Source organism: Heterodontus francisci, chromosome 27 (assembly GCF_036365525.1).
Source record: "Heterodontus francisci isolate sHetFra1 chromosome 27, sHetFra1.hap1, whole genome shotgun sequence".
Taxonomy (NCBI): Eukaryota; Metazoa; Chordata; class Chondrichthyes; order Heterodontiformes; family Heterodontidae; genus Heterodontus; species Heterodontus francisci.
The window spans coordinates 23,474,734-23,500,694 of record NC_090397.1 but is presented as its reverse complement, the minus strand read 5'-3'; the positions used below and the strand labels follow the sequence as shown (position 1 = coordinate 23,500,694).

The following is a 25,961-nucleotide window of genomic DNA, read 5'->3' as shown; positions in this document are numbered from 1 at the left end:
CCGTGGATTCTTTAAGAGTAGAGTGCCTGTTAGGCACAACAGTTTGACTATGGAAGCTATCTGCTCTGTTGAGTGGAAATCGGAAACATTGGGAAAAAATTATATAAAGCTTCTCTCTCTTTAGTTTAGTTTAGAGATACAGCACTGAAACAGGCCCTTCGGCCCAACGAGTCTGTGCCGACCATCAACCACCCATTTATACTAATCCTACACCAATCCCAAATTCCTACCACATCCCGACCTGTCCCTAGATTTCCCTACCACCTACCTATACTAGGGACAATTTATAATGGCCAATTTACCTACCAACCTGCAAGTCTTTTGGCTTGTGGGAGGAAACCGGAGCACCCAGAGAAAACCCACGCAGACACAGGGAGAACTTGCAAACTCCACACAGGCAGCACCCAGAATTGAACCCGGGTCACTGGAGCTGTGAGGCTGCGGTGCTAACCACTGCGCCACTGTGCCGCCCTCTATTTGTGGTTTTGAGGGTAGGTTGCCTGGGGCAATTTTGCAAGCTATTAAAGTCTCTCACAGACTTTCAGCTGATCCACATTTGCTTTTAAACTTGACTAGTTGGTGGCTTGATAACAGTTTCACCGTGCCTTCACTGTTATACTGTCATCTCAATTATAAGGTGAAAGATGCCTATCTGAGAACCTTGTATCTCATCCACCAATTAAAAACCTATTCACAAATGATTTATCTGTATAGGGCATCATACTCTCAGTTTTCTATAAAGCAATAGAGGGGTGATTTCTTTAGTTCTATTTACTCTGCCTAACAGCACAGGGCGGCACAGTGGCGCAGTGGTTAGCACCGCAGCCTCACAGCTCCAGTGACCCGGGTTCAATTCTGGGTGCTGCCTGTGTGGAGTTTGCAAGTTCTCCCTGTGTCTGCGTGGGTTTTCTCTGGGTGCTCCGGTTTCCTCCCACTGCCAAAGACTTGCAGGTTGATAGGTAAATTGGCCATTATAAATTGCCCCTAGTATAGGTAGGTGGTAGGGAAATATAGGGACAGGTGGGAATGTGGTAGGAATATGGGATTAGTGTAGGATTAGTATAAATGGGTGGTTGATGGTCGGCACAGACTTGGTGGGCCGAAGGGCCTGTTTCAGTGCTGTACCTCTAAAAACTAAACTTAAAGTACATTTCTATGAACTATGCAATATCTCATATTGTTAGACGACTGTCTAATTTGGGTAAATGTTGGGATTTCGTGCTCCTGGTGCAGAGCTACAGTGGAATGTGGGCATAAAAACCAATACAATTTATATCTTGCATGATATTTCATCTTTAATGGATGGAAAATTGTGCGGGTCAGAAATCAAGCTGCCAAACTCTACAGATTATGTAATCAGGTGACTTGTGTATTCATTTAATTTTTTTAAAAGTCTGATTTCTACTGCAAATATACTCAGCCTTGTGGAGGTGGCTGTATCAGCAGAATGTGTTAAATCATAAAATTTACCCTGCGGTCCTCTCTTTCTGTTTGCTTAAGTAACAGCCCTGAGGGAGTGCAGAAATCAATGAGATGAGAATTAGGCAGGTTCTAGTATGGATGGATGATTGGCTCCACTGGATCGGCCCCTCAGGTGGTGAAGGTAAAGATTATTCCCTTAGGTTTCATGATGGACAATGTGCCTTTTCACCTGCCCCATAATACTCGCAGTTTCATGCCTGTCTGCTCCCAGCTCCTTGCCGTCTAGAGGAGGTAACCCATCTATTCTCCGTGACCTCTGAACTAGCGAAGCAAATTAGCAAAGCCCCTGCACCTTGGTAACCTTATAACCTTCAAAGGCTGTTTTGAATGCAGAAGTGGATCACCACACCAGCAAATTGTGTCTGACTCCATCGGTTGGTACAGCCACCTCCACAAGGCTGAGTATATTTGCAGTAGAAATCAAACTTTAAAAAAAATTAAATGAATACACAAGTCACCTGACTACATAATCTGCCAGTGACATTATCAGTCTTCAACTATGAGGCCTAGTCTCTGGTGAGGTATTTCTCACAGCCTGTGAATAACTATGTGATACACAAAGTTAATAAAAGAAAAACTAAAGAACACTACAACACTGTTTTGTTTAGAGATAGTTCTCAGAATGTTAGATGGTAGATTTATGAGTTCCTGGTGTTTCCTAAGTTACAACAGTGTTTACATGTCAAAATGACTTGATTGGCTGTAAAGCAATTTGGGATGTCCTGAGGTTATGAAAGGCGCTATCTAAGTGGAAGTCTTTCTTTCTTTTACTACCCTTACTGTTCCTCAGCCATTGCTTCAAATCTTCAAAATTGTAATCTTGTCTCTTAATCCAATACAGTAGCATGAAAGACGATTATGATGTCTATTTTGATGCTGCTAATTAGGCATTTGCACCACTCAAATCTCTCGCGTGTGATGGATGTAAATCTAGAACTTCATTAAACTAGATTCAGGCCTTACGATATGGAGGCAATGAATTCAGTAACTCTACAAGGGAGTTTGGGTCTGTTTTTTCACACTGATTAGACTTACTATTACAGCTTGTCCATATCTTTTACATATGCACTAAAAAGAAGTTAAATGGCTTTGCTATATGACAGGAAACATACAACTACCCATGACACAATGGACCAAGCTCTTGCATTCCCAAGCCTCCAGGAAAATCACTTTCCTGATTCACCCAGGTATATTCACAACAACAAAACCAATTTGTATTTGCTGAGAGGCAGTTACATTCTGAATTCCGGTATTCAAAAACAAGGGCCACAGCTGAGTTAACAGCTTTTCCTGAAAGGAACTTTAAGCATGATTTCACCATGAATTTAGCAATTTATCCAGCAAATACAAAATGAAAAGAATAAAAGTATGTAAGTTACACTTTCCTAAAAGAAAATTTTGTAAACTTAATTCTGTCATCCTTTGTCTAATCTCTATCATTTTTCACAGTACATTTATTAAAGAAAGTTACAAAAAAATCAGCAATGTTTGCATCTCACCACATATCATAGATCAAAAGCTAAAAAACAGACCAAACTATGTTGTCATAAAACTACTGTCGCTACATTAAGAATAAAACTGGACGGACCACCCAGTACCGACCTAAGCACCAGAAACAAAAAGGGCGCACCCCACCCAGTCGACCCTGCAAAGTCCTCCTCACTAATATTTGGGGAATTGTGCCAAAATTGGGAGAGCTGTCCCACAGACAAGTCAAGCATCAGCATGACACAGTCATCCTAACAGAATCATACCTTACAGCCGTCACACACACTGGAAATGAGATGGTACAATAATCATGGACTAACTCCGAAGAGTTATGATAAACGGACTTTGACTTTAAAAAATTAACCTTTATTTTAAAAAGTGAACAATGGTCCAAAATGACCACCAAAGAAAAGGAGACTGGCCTTTGTGTATTCAAACAGTCTAACAAAGACAAAGGACAAATCTTCAAAGCCAAAAAGTGTTCATGAAACCCATCTTACGCCTATCCTAAAAACATTCAGAAATGAATGTCTTCTTCGGAAATAAAGGAGGTGTGAAGTAGCCACGGCCTGGGCCATGGGGAAGAGAGGAGAATGTCACATACCAGAAGGTGAGAGGGGACACAATTTTACCTTAAAAAAAAGACAGCGAGAGAGAGAGAGAGAGAGAGAGAGAGAGAGACTGCCCCAGAAGGTGAAGCTACTTGTAACAAATTGAGTTCCAGCCAAGCCAGGAAGCACAGTGCCCTGATGAAAAATATGACATCTACGGTATACAGCAGTGAGAGCTAGAAGTAACCCACCATCTTCAACAGAGTGTTCAATCAAGAGAGAAATCTACAATCATCACAGGCCTACAACTCTCTATAACTCAAGTTCCAAGAGAATTCAACATGTTTATTGTAACCTTTCCCCCACACTTCCCTTCTTTATTTGTTTCTTCTTGTGTGTGTGTGTGCGCGAGTGAATGTATGAGTGGATGCGGTTGCGACAATTTCGGAATGAGCCGTATTGATCAATAAACAATTGGCTTTCTGTTTTTGAAAACCTACAAGAAAACCTGTTGCTGGGCTAAACTCTAATACAAATACACTTGCTGCGGTCAGGTGGGGAGTTGAACAGTAGGAACCACCCATGTCACACCACGTGGCCATAACACAGAAAATATCCCAGAATCCTCCATCAGCAACCTTGGGTATGTCCTGTCCCACTGGGAGGACAGATCCACCAGAGGTAGCGGCACAGTGTGCGCAGTAGGGAGGGAGTGGCCCTGGAGTCCTCAACATTGACTCCAGACCGCATGATCTCTCATGGCATCAAGCCAAACATGGGCAAGGAAACCTCTGGCTGATTATCAACTACCGCCATCCCTCAGCTGATGAAGCAGTACTCCTCCATGTTGAACATCATTTGGAAGAAGCATTAGGGTAGCAAGGGTGCAGAATGTAATCTGGATGGGGGACTTCAATGTTCATCACAAAGAGTGGCTTGGTGGAACTGTTACTGACCAACCTAGCTGAGTCCTGAAAAATATATCTGCCAGACTGGGCCTGCGCCAAGTGGTGAGAGAACCAATTTGACCTCGCCCTCACCAATCTATCTGTCGCAGGCGAAGTGAGAATGACAGCCCTTGACATCAAGGCAATATTTGACCAAGTGCAGCATCAAGAAACTCTCTCAAAATTGAAGTCAGTGGGAAATGGAGGGGAAACTCTACATTGGTTGGAGTCATACCTAGCATAAAGGAAGATGGTCATGGTTTTTGGAGGCCAATCATCTCAGCCCTAGGACATTGCTGCAAGAGTTTATCAGGGCACTGTCATAGGCCCAACATCTTCAGTTGCTTCATCAATGACCTTCCCTACAACTTAAGGTCAGAAGTGGGGATGTTTGCCGATGATTGAACAATGTTCAATATCATACGCAACACCTCAGATACTGAAGCAGTCCATGAGGGCATACAGCAAGTCCCAGTCAACATTCAAGCTTGGGCTTATAAGTGGCAAATCGCGCCACACAAGTGCCAAGCAATGACTATCTCCAACAAGAGGGAATATAACCATGTCCCCTTGGCATTCAAAGGCATTACCATCACTGAATCCCCCACCATCAACATTTATTTATTTATTTAGAGATACAGCACTGAAACAGGCCCGTCGGCCCACTGAGTCTGTGCCGACCATCAACCATCCATTTATACTAATCCTACAATAATCCCATATTCCTACCACATCCCCTCAATTCCCCTACCACCTACCTACACTAGGGGCAATTTACAATGGCCAATTTACCTATCAACCTGCAAGTCTTTGGCTGTGGGAGGAAACCAGAGCACCTGGCAGAAACCCACGCGGTCACAGGGAGAACTTGCAAACTCCGCACAGGCAGCACCCAGAATTGAACCCGGGTCGCTGGAGCTGTGACTCTGCGGTGCTAAACCACTGCACCACTGTGCCATCCACTGTGCTGGAGGTTACCATTGACCAGAAACTTAACTGGACCAGCTATATAAATACTGTGGCTACAAGAACAGGTCAGAGGCTGGGAATTTTGTGGCGAGTAACATACTTCCTGACTTCCCAAGCCTGTCCACCATCTACAAGTACAAGTCTGGAGTGTGATGTAATACTCTTCACTTGCCTGGATGATTGTGACAACAACAACAGTCAAGAAGCTCAACACCATCCAGGAAAAAGCAGCCCACTTGATTGGCACCCCATCCATCACCTTAAATATTTACTCCCTCCACCATCGATGCACAGTGGCAGCAGTGCGTAGCATATACAAGATGCACTGCAGCAACTTGCCAAAGTTCCTTTGACAGCACCTTCCAAACCCATGACCTCTACCACCTAGAAGGACAAGGGCAGCAGACACATGGAAACACGACCATCTGCAAGTTTCCCTCTAAGCCACACAACATCCTGACTTTGAACTATATCGTCATTCCTTCACTGTCGCTGGGTGAAAATCCTGTATTTCCCTCCTGAACAGCACTGTGGGTGTTCCTACCCCACATGGACCGCAGTGGTTCAAGAAGGGGGTGACTCACCACCACCTTCTCAAGAGCAATTAGGGATCGGCAATAAATGCGGGCCTTGCCAGTGACACTCACATCCCAAGAATGAATTTTTAAAAATCATGTATCTGCCCATGACAATATTGGTAGGAGTGACCACCACACATCCTGTGGAGATGATGTCCTGTCTTCACACTGAGCATACCCTCCATCTTCTTGTATGGCACTACCACCATGCTAAATGGGATTGATTCAGAACAGATTTAGCAGCTAAAAACAGGGCATTCATGAGGTGCTGTAGGCCGTCAGCAGCAGCACAATCTGTTCAACCACAATCTGTAACCTCATGGTCCAGCATATCCCTCACTCTGCCATTACCATCAAGCCAGGGGACCAACCTTGGTTCAAAAAGGAGTGCAGGAGAGCATGCCAGGAGCAGCACCAGGCATACCTAAAAATGAAGTGTCAATCTGGCGAAGCTACAACACAGGACTACTTCCATGCTAAACAGCAGAAGCAGCATGCGATTGATAGAGTTAAGTAATCCACAATCAACAGATCAGATCAAAGCTCTACAGTCTTGCCACATCCAGTCATGAATGGTTTTGGACAATTGAACAATTAACTGGAGGAGAAAGCTCCACAAACATCCTAACCTCAATGATGGGGTAGCCCAACATGTCAGTGCAAAAAACAAGGCTGCAGCATTTACAACCATCTTCAGCCAGAACTGCCAAGTGGAAGATTCATCTCAGCCTCCTCCTGAGGTCCCAGCGTTATAGATGCCAGTCTTCAACCAATTCGATTCATAGAAACCATAGAAAAGTTACGGCATCAAAGGAGGCGATTCAGCCCATCAAAAAAACCAGCCACCCAATCGAATCCCACCTTCCAGCACCTGGTCCGTAGCCTTGCAGGTTACAGCACTTCAGGTGCAGTTCCAGGTACCTTTCAAATGAGTTGAGGGTTTCTACCTCCGCCACCAATCCAGGCAGTGAATTCCAGACACCCACCACCCTCTGGGTGAAAAAGTGTTTCCTCATGTGCCCTCTAATCTTTCTACCAATCACCTTAAATCTGTGCCCCCTGGTAATTGATCTCTCCACCAGGGAAAACAGGTCCTTCCTGTCTACTCTATCTAGGCCCCTCATAATTCAGTACACTTCAATTCAGTCAGCCCTCAGCCTCCTCTGTTGTAAGGAAAACAACCCTAGCCTATCCAATCTTTCCTCTTAGCTGCAACTTTCAAGCCCTGACAACATTTTTTTAAATCTCCTCTGTACTCTCTCCAGTGCAATTATGTCCTTCCTGTAATATGGTGACCAGAACTGTATGCATACTCCAACTGTGGCCTAACCAGCATATTATACAGTTCCAGCACTACATCACTGCTTTTGTATTCTATACCTCAGCCAATAAAGGAAAGCATTTCATATGCCGCCTTCACCGCTCTATCTCCCTGTCCTGCCACCTTCAGGGACCTATAGACATGCACTCCAAGGTCTCTCACTTCTTCTACCCCTCTCAATATCCTCCCGTTTATTGTGTATTCCCTTGCTTTGTTTGCCCTCCCCAAATGCATTACCTCACACTTCTCCGGATTGAATTCCATTTGCCACTTTTCCGCCCACTCAACGAAACCATTGATATCATTCTGGAGTCTACAGCTATACTCTTCACCATCAACTACACAGCCAATTTTTGTGTCATCTGCAAATTTCTCAATCATGCCTTCCACATTTAAGTCCAAATCATTAATATATACCACAAACAGCAAGGGGCCCAACACTGAACACTATGGAACACCAATGGAAACAGCTTTCCATTCGCAAAAACATCTGTCGACAATTACCCTTTGTTTCCTGTCACTGAGCCAATTTTGGATCCAACCTGCCACATTCCCCTACGTCCCATGGGCTTTTATTTTTCTAAACCAGTCTGCCATGTGGGACCTTGTCAAATGCCTTGCTAAAATCCATGTAGACCACATCCACTGCACTACCCCCATCAATCCTCCTTGTTACTTCCTCAAAAAATCAATCAAGTTAGTAAGACACGACCTTCCCTTAACAAATCCATGCTGACTATCCCTGATTAATCAGTGCCTTTCTAAGTGGCAGTTTATCCTGTCTCTCAGAATTGATTCTAATAATTTACCTACCACCGAGGTCAGACTGGCCAGCTTATCATTATTTGGCCTATTCCTCACACCCTTTTTAAAAGGGAGTTTATTCACTCCACTTGATATCAAGTAATTGCCAAAAGCACTGGATATGGCAAAGGCTCTGAGCCCTGACAAAATCCCAGCTGTGGTATTGAAGACCTGCTCAAGAACTAGCTGTGCCCCTGGCCAAGCTGTTCTAGTACAGCTACAAAATTGGCACCTACCCCACAATGTGGAAAATTGCCCAGCTATGTCCTGTCCATGAAAAGCAAGGCATATCAAATCTGGCCAATCACTGCGCCATCAATGTACACTCAATTATCAGCAAAATGATGTAAGCTTATCATCAATAGTGCCATTAAGCGGCACTTACTCAGCAATACGCTGTAAACTGATGCACAGTTGGGTTTTCTGCTGGGGTCACTTAGCTACTGACCTCATTACCTCGTTGGTCCAAACATGGACAAAAGAACTGAATTCCGGAGGTGAGTGTGAGAGTGATTGCCCTTGACATCAACTTAACTGGATCAGCCCTATAAATACTGTGACTACAGGAGCAAGTCAGAGGCTGGGAGTTCTGCGATGAGCAACCTCCTACTCCCCAAAGCCTGTCCGCCATCTACAAGACACTAATTAGGATTATGGTGCTATAGTCTCCACCTTCCTGGATAAATGCAGCTCCAACAACACTCAAGAAGCTGAACACCAACCAAGACAAAACAGCCTACTTGATTGGCACCCTACCCACCACCTTAATCATTCACTCCCTCCACCACCAGTGCACAGTGATAGCAGTGTGTACTATTTACAAGATGCATTGCAGCAACGCGCCAGGTCTCCTTTGACAGCACCTTCCAAACCCTGGACCTCTACCACCTAGAAAGACAAGGGCAGCAGATGCATTTGAACACTACCACCTACAAGTTCCCCTCCAAGCCACACACCATCTTGACTTGGAACTATATCACTGTTCCTTCACTGTGGCTGGGTCAAAAACCTGGAACTCTCTTCATTACAGCACTGCAGGTGTACCTACAAGGCGTGGACTGCAGTTCAAGAAAACAGATCACCATCATCTTCTAAAGGATAATTAGCAATGGGCAACAAATGCTGGCTTTGCCAATGACACTCACATCCCATGAACGAATAAAAACAAATTAGACAGTTTTTGTGCAGGTTCATGCCTGAGACAGATTTAAACAGGCTGCTTTGAGATTTGCTCTTAATATCTATCTGTAGCAAAATCATAAAGATAAGGATTACAATTTAAGTACACAGATAGCACAGAGGAATACTTGCCCTGCTATGCTTGCCCAAGGAAATGTTTATCTACAATTCAATTGAGAAGGAAAATTGAGTGTAGCTGTACTCCTGAAGTTGAGCCTGGCTGGATGAGTGCACAGGTTATAGCCCTTTCTTCACCTCCTGCTTCAACACAGCGAGACACGGTTCTGGAAGGCCAGCTTCACTGAATTTGTTCTTATGTCACCTACAGCATCAAATTTTGTGTTTTTGTTTTGTCTTGAATTGATTAAAATTAAGACAAAAAATTAATTTGTCACGACTGCCCCAAACATTAATGCAATGAGATAATTACAGAACTATTCATCTCAATGCATCCTGGATGTTAAACATGGGAAACACTTTTGTAAACCAAAACCTAATCTATTCCTTTCAGGCCTTTAATTCCTAAGATTTAGATCTTAAGTATGACTCAATAACTGCTGCTGTAAATTAAGTTTAGGTTAGGCATTCTTGCCTGAGGGCAGAGTATGGCCATTATAAAGGATTAAACTTACCAAGTTTATCCCTCCCATGGCTGACAAGACCTTGTCTGTCCCTTTGCTTTTGCCTTTTGCGTGGCCATCCTGTGCCTTCTTTTGTTGCTGCAAAATAATGTTGTTTACTATTGTAATAAGAGAAACTGTGATCATAATAACAATAAGTACAAGTACATAACTACAGGATGCAATAAGACAAGTATTGATTTCAAAAAGTCAAACAATGATCACAATAACACAAGCATTGATATTAATTTTCACCATGTACAAATGTCAAATTTATAACAACTATAATTTAATTATTGTAAAAATATAATCAAATAACTTACATTTCGTTCCTTTTCTTCTTTTAAAATCTTCTTCTGTAAAAGTTTGGTTTCATATTCTGGTCGTGGATGCTCCTGAAAACAGACAACATTGGTAAGGACAACACTAGAAGACTGAACTGATGAAATATTATTCCTCTTCTGATATAAGCATTAAAAATGCTGCCAAATGCCATTTCTGTTCAGGTATAAGCACTTAAAATGGAGCAAAACTGATGTTATAATAAGAAAGAAAAAGGATTAAGAAAAATAATGTCACAAAAGGCTGGCAAATCCACAGAATTTTAAGGAAAATAGGTGAGGAAATTGCAGATGCTTTAGCTATAATCTTCCAAAGCTCTCTCAATTCTGGAATTGTCCCTTTAGATTAGAAAATTGCATATGTAACTCCATTATTTAAGAAAGGTGAGAGACAGAAAAGGAAATTATAGACCTATTACTCTAACATCTGTTATGGGGAAGTCATTGGAATCTAGAATCAAGAACAAAGTGACTGAACACTTAAACAATTTGAGCTGATTAGAGAGAGCCAACACAGATTTATAAAGGTTGGGTAAAGTTTGCCACACCTTATTACATTTTTGAGGAAGTAACTAAACCAGTAGACAGGCATGTCTATGGATGCATTGTTTATGGACTTCCAGAAGGCATTCGATAAGGTTCCACTTAAGAACCAAAATTAAATCTCATGGAACTGAAGTCAAATTATTGAGCTTGTTGGGAGATTGGTTAGGCAGTAGAAGATGGATTAGGGATAATGGGTATGTACTCAAATTGGAAGGAAGTAACTAGTGGTGTCCCACAAATATCTGTGATGGGGCCTCAACTATTCAATATATTTATTAATGACTTAGGTAACGCAAAGAGAGCCATATATCCAAGTTTGCCGGTGACACAAAGATAGGAGAGTAATTGGTGTAGACAGGAACATAACATTTTGAAAGGACATTAATAGATTAAGTAATTAGCAAAATGGTGGCAGATTGATTTCAATGCAAATAAGTGTGAGGTCATTCATTTTGGACCATAAAAGGACGGATTTTTTTTAATAGAATTTTTTAAATGGGGAAAAGAAAAGCTCATTGGAGGTCCAAAGAGATTTGGTGGTCCGTGTGCACAGATCTCTAAAATATAGTGTTCAGGTACAAAAAAAAGCAATAAGATAGAATATAAAGGTAGGGGGGCGGCGGAGGGGGGGGGGGTGAGTTTTGCTGCAGTTATGCAAAGCCTTGGTTAGATCACATCTGGAGTACTGTGTACAGTTTCAGGCAGTAGGAACGATTGCAGCACAGATACTCCAGAATGCTATAAGCAGCAAAATGCTGCAAAATACTATCTGTTTTCTGGTATAAGCATTAAAGTGCAAAATAAAGCCGAGCTTGATGTCTGTATTCAAAAGATCTCAAACCTGCATACGTTCCTTCATGTAGTATTGGCAACAAAAGAAAGAAGGGAAACATATTAAAACTAACTTTCAGAAATCTAAAAACCATTCCCATTGCTAGCACTGGGTGCAGTCTAGTTGCCCCAATTTCAATAATACTGTTGGCTACAACACTGATTGATGTTGCATGAATAAACCATAAATAGTAGAAATTCATTTGGTAAAGTACATGTGCTTATACTATCATCCTACACATGTTATTTGCACCCAACTTTTAACCTGTTTGGGCCAAGGCTTATGTAAATCTAGTGCACACAGAAATCTAACACAAACATGTGAAGCTTCATTGATCAAAGTTTCCAACATCTGTCTTTTGGCTGAATTGTAATTTCTCTTATAATCAGCTCTTAAACCCTCTGCAACATTTAATTGGTACTTGCTACTACAGGTATACTCCAACTGCAGTAACTTCGGAATAATCACAGTATAGTTGTTTATTTATGACTTGAGATCAGGATCCAGATTTGCAAAGCAAAATAGAAGAGAACTGTAACTGTTCTTTTAGTTTCTCAAAGACTTTTTCCACGTCGATTTTTGATGGATTTTGGTCTTGTTTGAAGTGAATGTCAGTGCTGAAGAACAGAATGCTTCCACTTTGACCAGCAACTTCTTGAGGCAGATGCTACCTCATCAGATATAGCAGAGAAAGAACACACAGTACAGCTACCCTACTATAATGCAATAAATATCCTAACCCTAACTCCTGGTAGGGAGACTCACTTGCTGACTAGCCTCTCTGGGAAATCTGTTAAGTTGCGTCACTAAGTCAATGGAGACCATACATTGTCAGAGGACACAGTTTTGTTTCTTGTTTTAAAATTGCACTAATTTATCTTCAGTCTATTTTTGCGGTTTTCAATCACAACCTTTGATTATCTTTCATTTTGTGTCAGCCTCGGCTCAGGATTAGCACACATTCCTTTGAGTCAGAAGGTCAAGGGTCAAGACCGACCCCAAGTGAGCACATAATAGCAGAAGTTATAGAAAATTTATGACTCAGAAGGAGGTCATTTGGCCCATCATGTCTGTGCGGGTCAACAAAGAGCTACCCAGACCTAATCCTGCCTTCCTGCACTCGGTCCATAGCCCTGCAGGTCAAAGCTCTTCAAGTAGACATCCAACTACTTTTTCAATATGCTGAGAATTTCTTACTCTACCACCCTTTCAACCAGTGAGCCCCAGTTCCCTACCACCCTCTGGATGAAAAAAATGTTTTCTCATCTCCCCTCTAATTCTTCTACCAATTACTTTAAATCTATGTCCTCTGGTTTTTGACCCCTCTGCTAAGGTAAATAGGTCACCCTATTTACTCTAGTCCCCTCATAACTTTATACACCTCAATTAAGTCACCCCTCAGCCTCTTCTGTTCCAAGGAAAACAGCCCCAGCCTATCCAATTTTTCCTCATAGCTAAAATTTTCCAGTCCTAGCAACATCCTCATAAATCTCCTCTGCACCCTTTCCAGTGCAATCACATCTTTCTTGTAATGTGACCAGAACTGTATGTAGTACTCAAGCTGTGGCCTAACTATTGTTGCATACATAATATAAAAGCAAAATACTGCCGATGCTGGAAATCTGAAATAAAAACAAGAAATGCTGGAAATACTCAACAGGTCTGGCAGCATCTGTGGAGAGAGAAGCAGTTAACGTTTCAGGTCAGTGACCCTTCAGAACAGGCAAATATTAGAAATGTAAAAGGTTATAAGCAAGTAAAGCGGGGGTGGGGCAAGAAATAACAAAGGAGGTGTAGATAGGACAAGGTTACAGAATAGCTGACCAGAAGGTGATGGAGCAAAGGAAAACAATATGTTAATGGTGTGTTGAAAGACAAAGATATTGTTGTATACAATTGTGGCGTAACTTTCCAGTTCTTATATTCTATGCCTCAACTAATAAAGGAAAGCATGCCATATGTCTTTGTCACCACCTTACCAACCTGTCTTTCTACCTTTAAGGATCTGTGGACATTCGCTCCAAGGTCCCGCTGTTCCTCCACACTACTCAGTATTTTCCTATTTATTGTGTATCTGTCCTGACGCTTTAATGCTATGAAGTGCCTTAGAATGTCCTGAGGTTGTGAAATGTGCCAGAAAAAATGTAAGTTCATGCTTTCTTCTTATACTGGTGTATCTATTGTTATGAGCCTGTAGTTTTTTTTCTTTTCTGGGAAGCATGCAGTGTGCCTTTCAGGCTGTAAAAGGATCAGTACTGCTTTAAGAACCAGCAAGCAGGAATTAGAGAAAGTGCATTCTGGTTGCCGTAGGATACAACCATTCAGAGACCAAGGACTGGATATACAATGTTGCAATTATCTTTTGAACTGGCTTATTTGTTGAGACAGACTGTTCTAACAGACAGACGGACAGCTGTTTAGCCAGCATATACTGAAGGAAAGAGAGCTCTCCCTCGGTTTATTTAAACTCTTTATTATACTATCAGAATTCTGATAAGTCAAGCTAGATTAATTTCTTCAATGAAAATAACCAATTACTTTAACAACTGAACTGTAATTGTTGAATTCATTGCTGGAAAAAGAAGGGCATCAGTTCAACTGGAACTAGACTAGAACATAGAACAGTACAGCACAGTACAGGCCCTTCGGCCCACGATGTTGTGCCGACCCTTTAACCTACTCTAAGATCAAACCACCTACATACCCTTCATTCTGCTATTATCCATGTACCTATCCAAGAGTCGCTTAAATGTCCCTAATGTATCTGCTTCTACTACCACCGCTGGCAGTGCATTCCACGCCCCCACCACTCTCTGTAAAGAACCTACCTCTGACATCTCCCCGAAACCTTCCTCCAATCACTTTAAAATTATGCCCCCTGGTGATAGCCCTTTCCGCCCTGGGAAAAAGTCTCTGGCTATCCACTCTATCTATGCCTCTCATCATCTTGTACACCTCTATCAAGTCACCTCTCATCCTTCTTTGCTCCAATGAGAAAAGCCCTAGCTCCCTCAACCTTTCTTCATAAGACATGCCCTCCAGTCCATGCAGCATCCTGGTAAATCTCCTCTGCACCCTCTCTAAAGCTACTGACTGTCCTACTGTTGAAGAACCTCTTTTTCCCCATTGGACGACTGGGAGAAGTTCAAGCAACCTTGGACTATTCCACATTGGAAGATTCTACTTCAGCAGGAGCGTAAATCTGCAAGGACTCTAATTTTTTTCTATTTTAAATGTTGCTTATATCTTAGTAGTGTTTAAGAATTTAGTTTTCTAATTAAACAGTTAATTTGCTGCTCTGAAGACAACTGGTTTGCCTCATTCAGGGGTTAATAGATGGTACAATTTGGCTGTGGTTTTCTTTAATTTGGAAAGTTTAAAGTGATGTGGAGTGGTGGGACTGATTTGACAGTGTGTTGCTCCCACCGCAATCAGAATTATATATTATGATTGGGGGCTTTGTCTTGAGCGGTCAGTTGTAACACTATTTTATGACAGAATACTAAAAACTGAATTGTGTTAATGTCGTTATGAAGACCTTGTTGGCTTCCTCTTTCACATTGTCACGAGTTTTTTTTAAACTAAGGTCTGTGTGCCTTTAAGACTGAGAAAAAGGGACTGTGGACACTGAATGCTGACTTGGCATTTGAAGTGTGCAGGCTGTAAAACTTGTAACCAAGCAACAGGAAGATTTATGACTGTCTTGTGACTTGGTTGTTGGAGAGTTTCAGTTTCAGTTTTAGTTTTGCAGAGTGAAATGGACCAGGGAGCTGGGAGCAGCTAGCAGTGAGCTGGCTGGGACCTGTGATTTGCTGATAGACCAGAAAAAAGACCTATTCTCTTTGAAAAAGAAGCTTATCATCTCTTAGAAAGAAATTCTAAATTTAAGGTGTGGTTTTGACCTGCCTGAAGAGAGAAAATACGGAAAAGAAGAGTAGCTACACTCTGTGGAGGAACACTGCTTTGGAGAAAGCAAGCCTTGTGTTTCGGGTGTGGCAGATTGCTATTGTCTCCAGTTTCAAGAATCCCTTCCTCAAGAGTGAGTCCTGTTGCCTTTTGTGTTTTTTGGAGATCCTGAAATCTCAAGAAAGTTTCTACTGTTTGACTGCTACTTTAAAATTTAAGTAGATCTGTTGCTACATCTTTTTCTGAAAGATCTGTGTGACACCTGCTGCAGATGAATTGCCTTGAACACCTACCCATCACAGACTGTTCATTAATTTCACCTGGAGAGACTTTGAGTGGCATCTGAATATTTGACTCTGGGACACCTCACAGATCTGGAAATATCTTACCGGAAGTTACCCAGTTATTTTATTATTCCTTAGAAACAGTTATAATTTAAAACAATCTTTTAAAACTGGTTAACAGTTGGTTTTTGAATGTATGTGTGTGCATGAGGGTTAGGAAGAATAAGAAGTTATAAAATCTTTTCATACATATAGATTTATCTCATTATCATTTAAAACTTGGTTTACTAATAAGTAGTTAATTTTGTTGTTGTTTAAAGAAACCTGGCACTGCATTTTACCAGCCCCTTGATGCCGTGGGTTGCGGCGGACGAGGGGGGCCCATAAAATTCTACGGAGAAAGGCCCGCCTCGACCCCAGACATCGAGAAGGGCCAGCCGCATATTACCAGTGGCGGGGGAACCTCGGTGCGGCGGCGGGGCCTTCATCTACATATGCAAATCAACGTAAATTATATGTAAATGTACTTACCTGGTGGCAGCGACCGTCTCATGGTGATTTTACGGCTGTCGTTCATACCTTGCGCGCCTTCAGAACTCCGTATGGAGTTCCGAGGTGAGAACCTGGGGGTGTGGGGGGGAGGTGGAATGGAATTTTCAGAGCGGGAGGGGTGGGGGAGCGGGGAAAACAATTTTTATTGGCTGTGGGGATGGTGGGAAGGGGTTGAAGGTCAAATTGAACAAATTTCAGGGGGGAGCGTTCGGGATACTAATAAAAGTTTATTATGGGGGAAGAGGGCAATTAATGTATAAGTTACCCATTTACAGTTGAAATAACATTTTATTTTTATTTCCCGGAGTTCGGGACCTTTAAATTTTAAAATATAACTGAAGGGCTTGAAGCCCTTTAAAAATGGTGCCACGCCTGCGTGGTGCCGCTGGACGCCGTTGTTGGGGACACAGTGGCCACCCCTTCTGTGTGATCGGGGGCGGCCGCTCCGTCCTCTCTATTTAAATCAGCCCCCGTACGTAATATCGCGGGGGCTGTGCAGCGGCACTTCTATGTCGGAAGGCCACCGAGTTCAAAGTGTGTTGACGCGCAGCACAGCGCGCGAATAAAATCCAGCCCCTGGTTTGGTGTGCTTTACTCTGGGGGATAAATAACGTGTTCAATTTGGCTAATTTCCGGCAGGTGGGAAACTTTACTAATATGCTGTGACCTGTGGAGTAGTGGGATTAAATTAACAGTGTATGACTCCCATCTTGGATGTATCAACAGCCTTGTGCATCACATGAAGTTTCCTGCCTGATAGGTGTGCAGAAAATCTGCTCCTGCTCTCTCCCAATGCTGCTTTGTGAAAATTGCCGGGATAAAACAAAATGGGAAAAGTCTTTTTTTCTGATTTGCCCTTTGTTTTTAAGCAAATTCCTCATTTCCACTTGGAACTCCCTATACAAACATAGTGACGATCATTTAACTTTTATGAGATAGTACCATGGTATAGCGCCTGGGTTGTATTATTAAATTTAACTCAAAGAGAGGTTTATCTGAATAAATCACCCTCTCACTCCAGTAAGAATTTTGTATACCTTTTGTCTTTTTGCTATAATCTCTGTAAGAGGCTGATTCACAAAATATGTAATATTACTGGTGCAAACTACTTCAGGTGATTGCGTTACAGTCAACATCGCTCAGTTTGTTGTGTGCATGACTATCTGCCAGGTCACTGATGCACTGTTTTCAAGGCAATAACATTTCATTATCTTCCCATGGAGGCTGAAAAGTAGGAAGAAAAAACACTGGGATTTGCCTGGGTTGCTGGATTCCCTCAGGTACAGGACACCATAGATTGCGTGCCTGTGTGCTCTCCATCAGAAACCAACTCTGAGTGGCAAAAGGGAGGGCTTTCATTCACTCATTGTTCAACTTGTTTGTGACCAAAGGCAACGATGCATGCAGGTCTGTGTCTGTATTCCTTCCCGCAGTCCTGGCGCTTTCATACTGTGCCAGCCCTCAAGAAGGCTTCAGTATGAGTCTCGGGATTCATTATCGCTTGTTGAATACGTCACAATCTTGCTATCCAAAGGGGAGTTGTTTGTAGCTGCCTCAGGAGGAAGACATGGAGCAGGAAGATAAAAAAAAAAGTGGATTGGATGATTTCAAAAACAAGGGGATGAGGAGCCAGACAGTGAAGATGAGGAGCATGGCACAGTAGTACATTGAGCTCTGAGAGCTGGATAGCAGCAAATTATTGAGGAGAGATTTGCCTAAATAGTCCCTCCATACCCAGAACACCAACACTGCTTCCTTCTATTTTACCCAATCCAGACAACCACTATATCAATGTGCTCAAATAGTACAATTTTATGGATGTTTCTGTTATATCTCTAAGATTATGAAGACCAACAGATAAACCAAAACAAAGAATCTTTACTTCCAACAGATACCATTCATGATCTCACAAATAGTTACTTGACTGCTACATGTCTACAAATTACACTTGTCAAAAGCCCTTAGTCCCTGTCTTGTGTGCTCTTTTACCTATTCTGGTGCTTCTACGAGATTGCTGTCCAGTAGCTACAGCTTGGGAGGTGGAAGGCTGCTGAACTTCTGCTGATGGCACCTGAGGTGGTTGACGGCCTCAAAGGATCTCTGGCCATTGACAGCCCGGTTGCCGCCAGATGAAACTCAGCTTCAGCTGGAGTTGTCTGGCCCAGCTGGTTGTCTGGTGCCCAACCGGGGCACTGGTTTGAGAGGCTGGTGGCAAAGCAGGCATGGAGCCATCCTGAGAGAGGACTGCAGGTATCTCCCCCATGGAGCCAATGTCATTCACAGGTGCCTGAGCCTCAGCACTCGCATTCGCACCACACTGCGTGAGAATAGTGCAAATGTTCTGGGTGGCTCGCAATGCCCCTATCTATGCTCTCCTTTAGGCATTGTAAACCACAGGAGATGCTGGACATTCGAGCCAAGAGGAAGTCTGAGCTTCCATCAAGGTGTCAGAACTGTCAGCAAAGACTCACTACACTTACCTCGATATTGGGCAAATAAAGACACCCTCTGAATTACAAGGTACAGAGTACATGCAGTCCTTTTTATGTTATATTTATTAATCCTTCCAGTGGGAAATCTTGCTCAAGGAGAGCAGACAATCAGTGTTAGTATTGTAGCCCTATTTCTGGTTACGTTCCTGTAGAACAAGGTTCCCTGCTGGGAAATGTGAAACCATTGAATTTAATGGTAGTTCTCTTAAATTATTGACATACAACCAGTGAAAGAAAAAGATGCTAATGTTTGCTCACTTCTTCCTCTTCCAGGCCTGTTAAATCCCACTGGTAGCATAATCTCGTCTGTCGACGCTTCCAGGATTCAAGGAACAAGGTTGCTGTGAAGACAACATTTGTGATCAAAGACGTTAACAGTAAGTATGAAAATATATTCAATACATCAGTTTCAAAAGTGGTGCCATTAACATTCCTTTCTCAACTATCTTCCCCAGAAATAGGTTAACTGGTCATTTACCTAATTTGCTGATCATGGTACCTTGCTGTCTGGAAATTAACTGATGTATTTAAACTACACTATCATGACATACTTCACATTTAATGTTTTCGGGTGTACTGAGGGTGTGATTAAGTATTATTTAAAAGCAAGTCCTTTCAATGCAAACTTGTGGAGAAACATGGGTTCAAATGCCAGCTTTGAATGTTATCCAAAGGCCAGAATTTTACATTGAGGCAGTGGCCTCGCCCACCAGCTGTAAAGTTGGGGGAGAGCCGGCCTCCATCGGGCCTGGAAGCCACACAGCAATTTTGCGTGACCCCGGCCCTTAATTGGCCTCGGCCTTTGAGGTAGAAAGTCCTGCTTCCAAGAGCTTTTGGCCAATCAGAGGACCAGCAGCTCCTCAGTCCCAGCATTGCCACCGGCAGTGGCCAGCCAGAACAGGACAATAGAAGTCATCCTTCAAAAAGGTAAGTGGGATTCGAGCCTCGTCGGAGACCATCAACTGAGCCCCAGTGAGGAGGGTGGGAATCGGAATCTAGGGCAGGGTGGTAGTTTTAGAGGGGGCAGCTCGTGCTGCTGGGGGGGCCCTCCATGGGGCACAGGGTGCCTGATCAGGAGGGACCCTCCCAGCCCACAAGGAGGCCGCCAAGTATTACTGGATGGCCTCCGCAGGTGCTGAGGTTCTGGCCCGCCGCTGGTTAGATATCAGCGTTGATGGGACGAGGCTCTTAGGTGGCAACTAATTGTCCACTTAAGGGCCTGAATTGGCCTGGAGTGGGTGGGCTGTTTGCCATCTCCCCCACCACTGGTAAAATAGCAGCAGGGGTGGGTAGGCGTTGGGTACGGCACTCCACCTCCCACTTGATTTTACACCCCTCTTCCCACCTCCCAACCTGCTCTGGGGCGGGGTGGGGGGGACGTAAAATTCCAGCCAAAGTAATTTCTCATTCATTGACTTTCAGAAGATTAAACTGTGATCTTACTATTACTGATGAATCTGTGCTTTAACAAAATCCTATTTTGGATATTAAGTATTAAAAAATTGCAAAGAAAATGCATTGTATAATCATTAACAACAATAATTTTCAAATTTTCTCGGGTCTCTAATGTATAAAAACAACCCATGATGCTTCACTGGACCAAAATCAGATAAAATAGGCAGAAAGCTTGATGAAAAAGGTGGTTTTCAAGGAGGATTGTAAGTAGAGGGATTTGCAAGGCAGAGAGGTTTTTGGAGGAAATTTCAGATTTTTGGTAACTGGAAACACAGCTGCCAATGGTGAGGTGAAGGGTGTGGGGGATGCACAAGAGATCAGTATCAAAGGAATGCAGAGTTATTGGAGAGTTGTAGGGCTGGAGGAGGTCATAGAAATAGAAACAGGGCCAAAGTGATCTAAACACGAGGATGGGAATTTTAAATTGGAGGTGTTGGAGGACAAGAGCCAATAAAGGTCAGGAAAGATAAGTGAATAGGTCCTGGTGTGGGTTAGAATATAGATAGCAGAAATTTGGATGAGCTAAAGCTTATGGAGGATAGGAGGCCAGCCAAATGAGGATTAGAATAGTTGATGATCAAGGAATGGATGAGTGTGTTAGCAGCAGATAGGTGGAGGCAGCTGATGTTACAGAGGTAGACATAACTGGTCTTTGTGATAGGGAGGATATGGGGTTGGAAGCTCAGCTCAGGTCCAATAGAACACCAAGGCTGTGAGCAATCTAGTTAAGCCTGAGACACTGGCCAGGGAGGAGAATGTAAAAGGTACAGAGTTGGTGGCAGGCACTGAAGACAATGTCTTAGGTCATCTCAATATTTAACTGAAAGAACTTGCGGTTCATCCAGCAATTTGCTGACAGGGTGGCAGTGGAGGAGTCGAGAGAGGTGGTGAAGACATAGATCTGGATGTTGCTAGCAGAAAGAGAAACCACCATTGGAGATGCTGTCATTGGATGGCTAAGAGTGAAACTAAGCACCAGCAGTCTCACTGAACTGGCAATGAAGAAGAGAGATTGGAGGAGGTGGGAGATTGACCATGTCAAAGGTTGCAGAAGGGTTAAGACAAACAAGGAGGGAAAATGCACAATGGTCACAGTCACAGACGATGTTACTTGTTCTGTAGCAGGGGTGGAAAATTGGTTGGGGAGGTTTGAACCTAGAGGTGCGAGAAAGATGTTAAAGGATTTGGGAGGTGACAACATGTTTAAGGACTTAGCGAGGTAAGGAAGCTAATGGGGCAGTAGGTCAGAAGGACAAGAATGCTGGGAGTAAGCTTTTCGAGGAGGAATGTGATATTCACAGCTTAAAGTAAAGGTAACTTAAGAAGGGTGCTCCCAAAATGTAACTTCGGAATTCTAAAACCAGATTATTTTTTATTTATTCATGGGATGTGGGCGACGCTGGCCAGGCCAGCATTTCTAGCCCATCCCTATTAGCCCTTGAGAAGGTGATGGTGAGCTGCCTTCTTGAACCGCTGCAGTCCATGTGGGGTAGGTACACCCACAGTGCTGTTAGGAAGGGAGTTCCAGGATTTTGACCCAGCGACAGTGAAGGAACGGCGATATAGTTCCAAGTCAGGATGGTGTGTGACTTGGAGGGGAACTTACAGGTGGTGGTGTTCCCATGTATGTGCTGCCCTTGTCCTTCTAGTTGGTAGAGCTCACGGGTTTGGAAGGTGCTGTCTAAGAAGCCTTGGTGCATTGCTGCAGTGCATCTTGTAGATGGTACACACTGCTGCCACTGTGCGTCGGTGGTGGACGGATTGAATGTTTGTAGATGGGGTGCCAATCAAGCGGGCTGCTTTGTCCTGGATGGTGTCGAGCTTCTTGAGTGTTGCTGGAGCTGCACCCATCCAGGCAAGTGGAGAGTATTCCATCACACTCCTGATTTGTGCCTTGTGGACAGGCTTTGGGGAGTCAGGAGGTGAGTTACTCGCCTCAGGATTCCTAGCATAAAAGCAAAATACTGCGGATGCTGGAAATCTGAAATAAAAACAAGAAATGCTGGAAATATGGTTCCGAAGAAGGGTCACTGACCCGAAACGTTAACTCTGCTTCTCTTTCCACAGATGCTGCCAGACCTGCTGAGTATTTCCAGCATTTCTTGTTTTTATTTCAGAATTCCTAGCCTCTGACCTGCTCTTGTAGCCACGGTATTTATATGGCTACTCCAGTTCAGTTTCTGGTCAATGGTAGCCCCTAGGATGTTGATAGTGGCGGATTCAGCGATGGTAATGCCGTTGAATGTCAGGGGGAGATGGTTAGATTCTCTCTTGTAGGAGATGGTCATTGTCTGGCACTTGTGTAGCGCAAATGTTACTTGCCACTTATCAGCCCAAGCCTGGATATTGTCCAGGTCTTGCTGCATTTCTACACGGACTGCTTCAGTATCTGAGGAGTCACGAATGGTGCTGAACATTGTGCAATCATCAGCGAACATCCCCACTTCTGACCATATGATTGGAGGAAGGTCATTGATGAAGCAGCTGAAGATGGTTGGGCCCAGGACACTACCCTGAGGAACTCCTGCAGTGATGTCCTGGAGCTCAGATGATTGACCTCCAACAACCACAACCATCTTCCTTTGTGCTAGATATGACTCCAGCCAGTGGAGGGTTTTCCCCCTGATTCCCATTGACTTTAGTTTTGCTAGGGCTCCTTGATGCCATACTCGGTCAAATGCTGCCTTAATGTCAAGGGCAGTCACTCTCACCTCACCTCTTGAGTTCTGCTCTTTTGTCCATGTTTGAACCAAGGCTGTAATGAGGTCAGGAGCTGAATGGCCCTGGCGGAACCCAAACTGAGCGTCACTGAGCAGGTTATTGCTAAGCAAGTGCCACGTGATGGCACTGTTGATGACACCTTCCATCACTTTACTGATGATTGAGAGCAGACTGATGGGGCGGTAATTGGCCAGGTTGGACTTGTCCTGCTTTTTGTTTACAGGACATACCTGGACAATTTTCCACATTGCAGGGTAGATGCCAGTGTTGTAGCTGTACTGGAACAGCTTGGCTAGGGGCCCGGCAAGTTCTGGAGCACAGGTCTTCAGTACTATTGCCGGAATATTGTCAGGGCCCATAGCTTTTGCAGTATCCAGTGCCTTCAGTCGTTTCTTGATATCATACGTAATGAATCAAATTGGCTGAAGTCTGGCATCTGTGATGCTGGGGACTTCAGGAGGAGGCCGAGATGGATCATCAAGTCGGCACTTCTGGCTGAAGATTGTTGCAAATGCTTCAGCCTTATCTTTCGCACTGATGTGCTGGGCTCCCCCATCATTGAAGATGGGGATATTTGTGTTGCCACCTCTTCCAGTTAGTTGTTTAATTGTCAACCACCATTCACGGCTGGATGTGGCAGGACTGCAGAGCTTAGATCTGATCCGTTGGTTATGGGATGGCTTAGCTCTGTCTATCGCATGCTGCTTACGCAGTTTGGCATGCAAGTAGTCCTGGGTTGTAGCTTCACCAGGTTGACACCTCATTTTGAGGTATGCCTGGTGCTGCTCCTGGCATGCCCTCCTGCACTCTTCATTGAACCAGGGTTGGTCTCCTGGCTTGATGCTAATGGTGGAGTGGGGGAATATGCCGGGCCATGAGATTACAGATTGTGGTTGAGTACAATTCTGCTGCTGCTGATGGCCCACAGCGCCTCATGGATGCCCAGTTTTGCATTGCTGGATCTGTTCGAAATCTATCCCATTCAGCACGGTGGTAGTGCCACATAACATAATGGACGGTATCCTCAATGTGAAGGCGGGACTTCGTCTCCATAAGCACTGTGCGGTGGTCACTCCTACCAATACTGTCATGGACAGATGCATCTGTGGCAGGCAGATTGGTGAGGACAAGGTCAAGTATATTCTTCCCTTGTGTTGGTTCCCCCACCACCTGCTGCAGACCCAGTCTAGCAGCTATGTCCTTTGGGACTCGACCAGCTCGATCAGTAGTGGTGCTACCGAGCCACTCTTGGTGATGGACATTGAAGTCCCCCACCCAGAGTACATTTTGTGCCCTTGCCACCCTCAGTGCTTCCTCCAAGTGGTGTTCAACATGGAGGAGTACTGAGTCATCAGCTAAGGGAGGGCGGTAGGTGGTAATCAGTAGGAGGTTTCCTTGCCCATGTTTGACCTGTTGCCATGAGACTTCATGGGGTCCGGAGTTGATGCTGAGGACTCCCAGGGCAACTCCCTCCCTACTGTATACCACTTTGCCACCACCTCTGCTGGGTCTGTCCTGCCGGTGGGACAGGGCATACCCCGGGATGGTGATGGCAGTGTCTGGGACATTGTCTGTAAGGTATGATTCCGTGAGTATGACTATGTCAGGCTGTTGCTTGACTAGTCTGTGGGACAGCTCTTCCAACTTTGGCACAAGCCCCCAGATGTTAGTAAGGAGGACTTTGCAGGGTCGACAGGGCTGGGTTTGCCTTTGTCGTTTCCGATGCCTAGGTCAATGCCGGGTGGTCCGTCCGGTTTCATTCCTTTTTATTGACTTTGTAGCGGTTAGTGGCTTGCTAGGCCATTTCAGAGGGCATGTAAGAGTTAACCACATTGCTGTGGGTCAGGAGTCACATGTAGGCCAGACCAGGTAAGGATATCAGATTTCCTTCCCAAAACGACATTAGTGAACCAGATGGGTTTTTACAAAAATCGACAATGGTTTCATGGCCATCATTAGACTAGCTTTTAATTCCATTTATTAATTAAATTCAAATTCCACCTTTTGCTGTGGTGGGATTCGAACCCATGTTCCCAGAGGAATACCCTGGGTCTCTGGGTTACTCATCCAGCGATAATACCACTAAGCCACCGCCTACCCTGATGATTATTGCTGTAATATTGTCATATGTCAACTTCCAAAATCCTGTGTATTAACCATACTCTCTGAATTCATGGTGATTTAATCCTTATGAAGATTTGATGCTGTCGCATAGTGTTCCCCAAGGTTTCAATATTTAAGCATCACAATTACAAAGGGGAGGTATTATGATTTAAATAGGTGTTATAAGCAGACGTGTGTTTCATTGACAACCAGTGACCTAGCTTCATTAACTACTGTTGTTTTTTAAATAGGGCTGGTTGTGGTAATTACAGCATATAAAATATTAAAAAGTACTTTGTAAGGGAAGGATTTTTATACAAAATAAAATGAGAGTTTCCCTTATCAGGAGAATATGGACACAGAGGTTAACAAGTCCAATTTGCAGGCTCCAAATTTTCCTGACATTAAAATCAACATCTGTAAAATCAGGAATGCCGTGAATCAGGCTGATAATCGCTGTGCCTGTTTGTCTGAATGGTATTCTAAGCAAGCAGGACACCAATCCAGGAGCAGCATTTCACAGTTTCAGGGCTAATAGGTCCTTTGGTTTAAGAGTGATATGTCACATTCTCCAAGCTCACAGACCCACATCCACCTGCAGGGAAGTAAGTCTCCATGCACAATGAACCCTCCAGAAACAGTATTCCCTTCGCAGAATGTATTGGTAGATGATAGCAGTGTGTAAGTCAGTTTGCATCTCATTACACTTCATGGAAAAAAAATGATCCTTTTTAGAAGAAAAGCTGGTATAACTACATGTCTGGCAGTGTGCCCATCACTTCGCTATCTG

At 43.7% G+C, this 25,961-nt stretch overlaps 1 protein-coding gene across 1 annotated transcript in view; it reads right to left on the bottom strand.

The window, feature by feature from the left end:
- Positions 1–25,961, bottom strand: part of LOC137384924 (anoctamin-2-like) — a 186,167-nt gene that overhangs the window by 59,264 nt on the left and 100,942 nt on the right. Inside the window, exons 16-18 of the mRNA XM_068059633.1 lie at positions 19,151–19,233; positions 10,263–10,334; positions 9,952–10,038 (exon numbers count right to left, since the gene is read on the bottom strand). Coding sequence (XP_067915734.1) covers positions 9,952–10,038; positions 10,263–10,334; positions 19,151–19,233 — 242 coding nt within the window. The remainder of the gene's footprint in view (positions 1–9,951; positions 10,039–10,262; positions 10,335–19,150; positions 19,234–25,961) is intronic.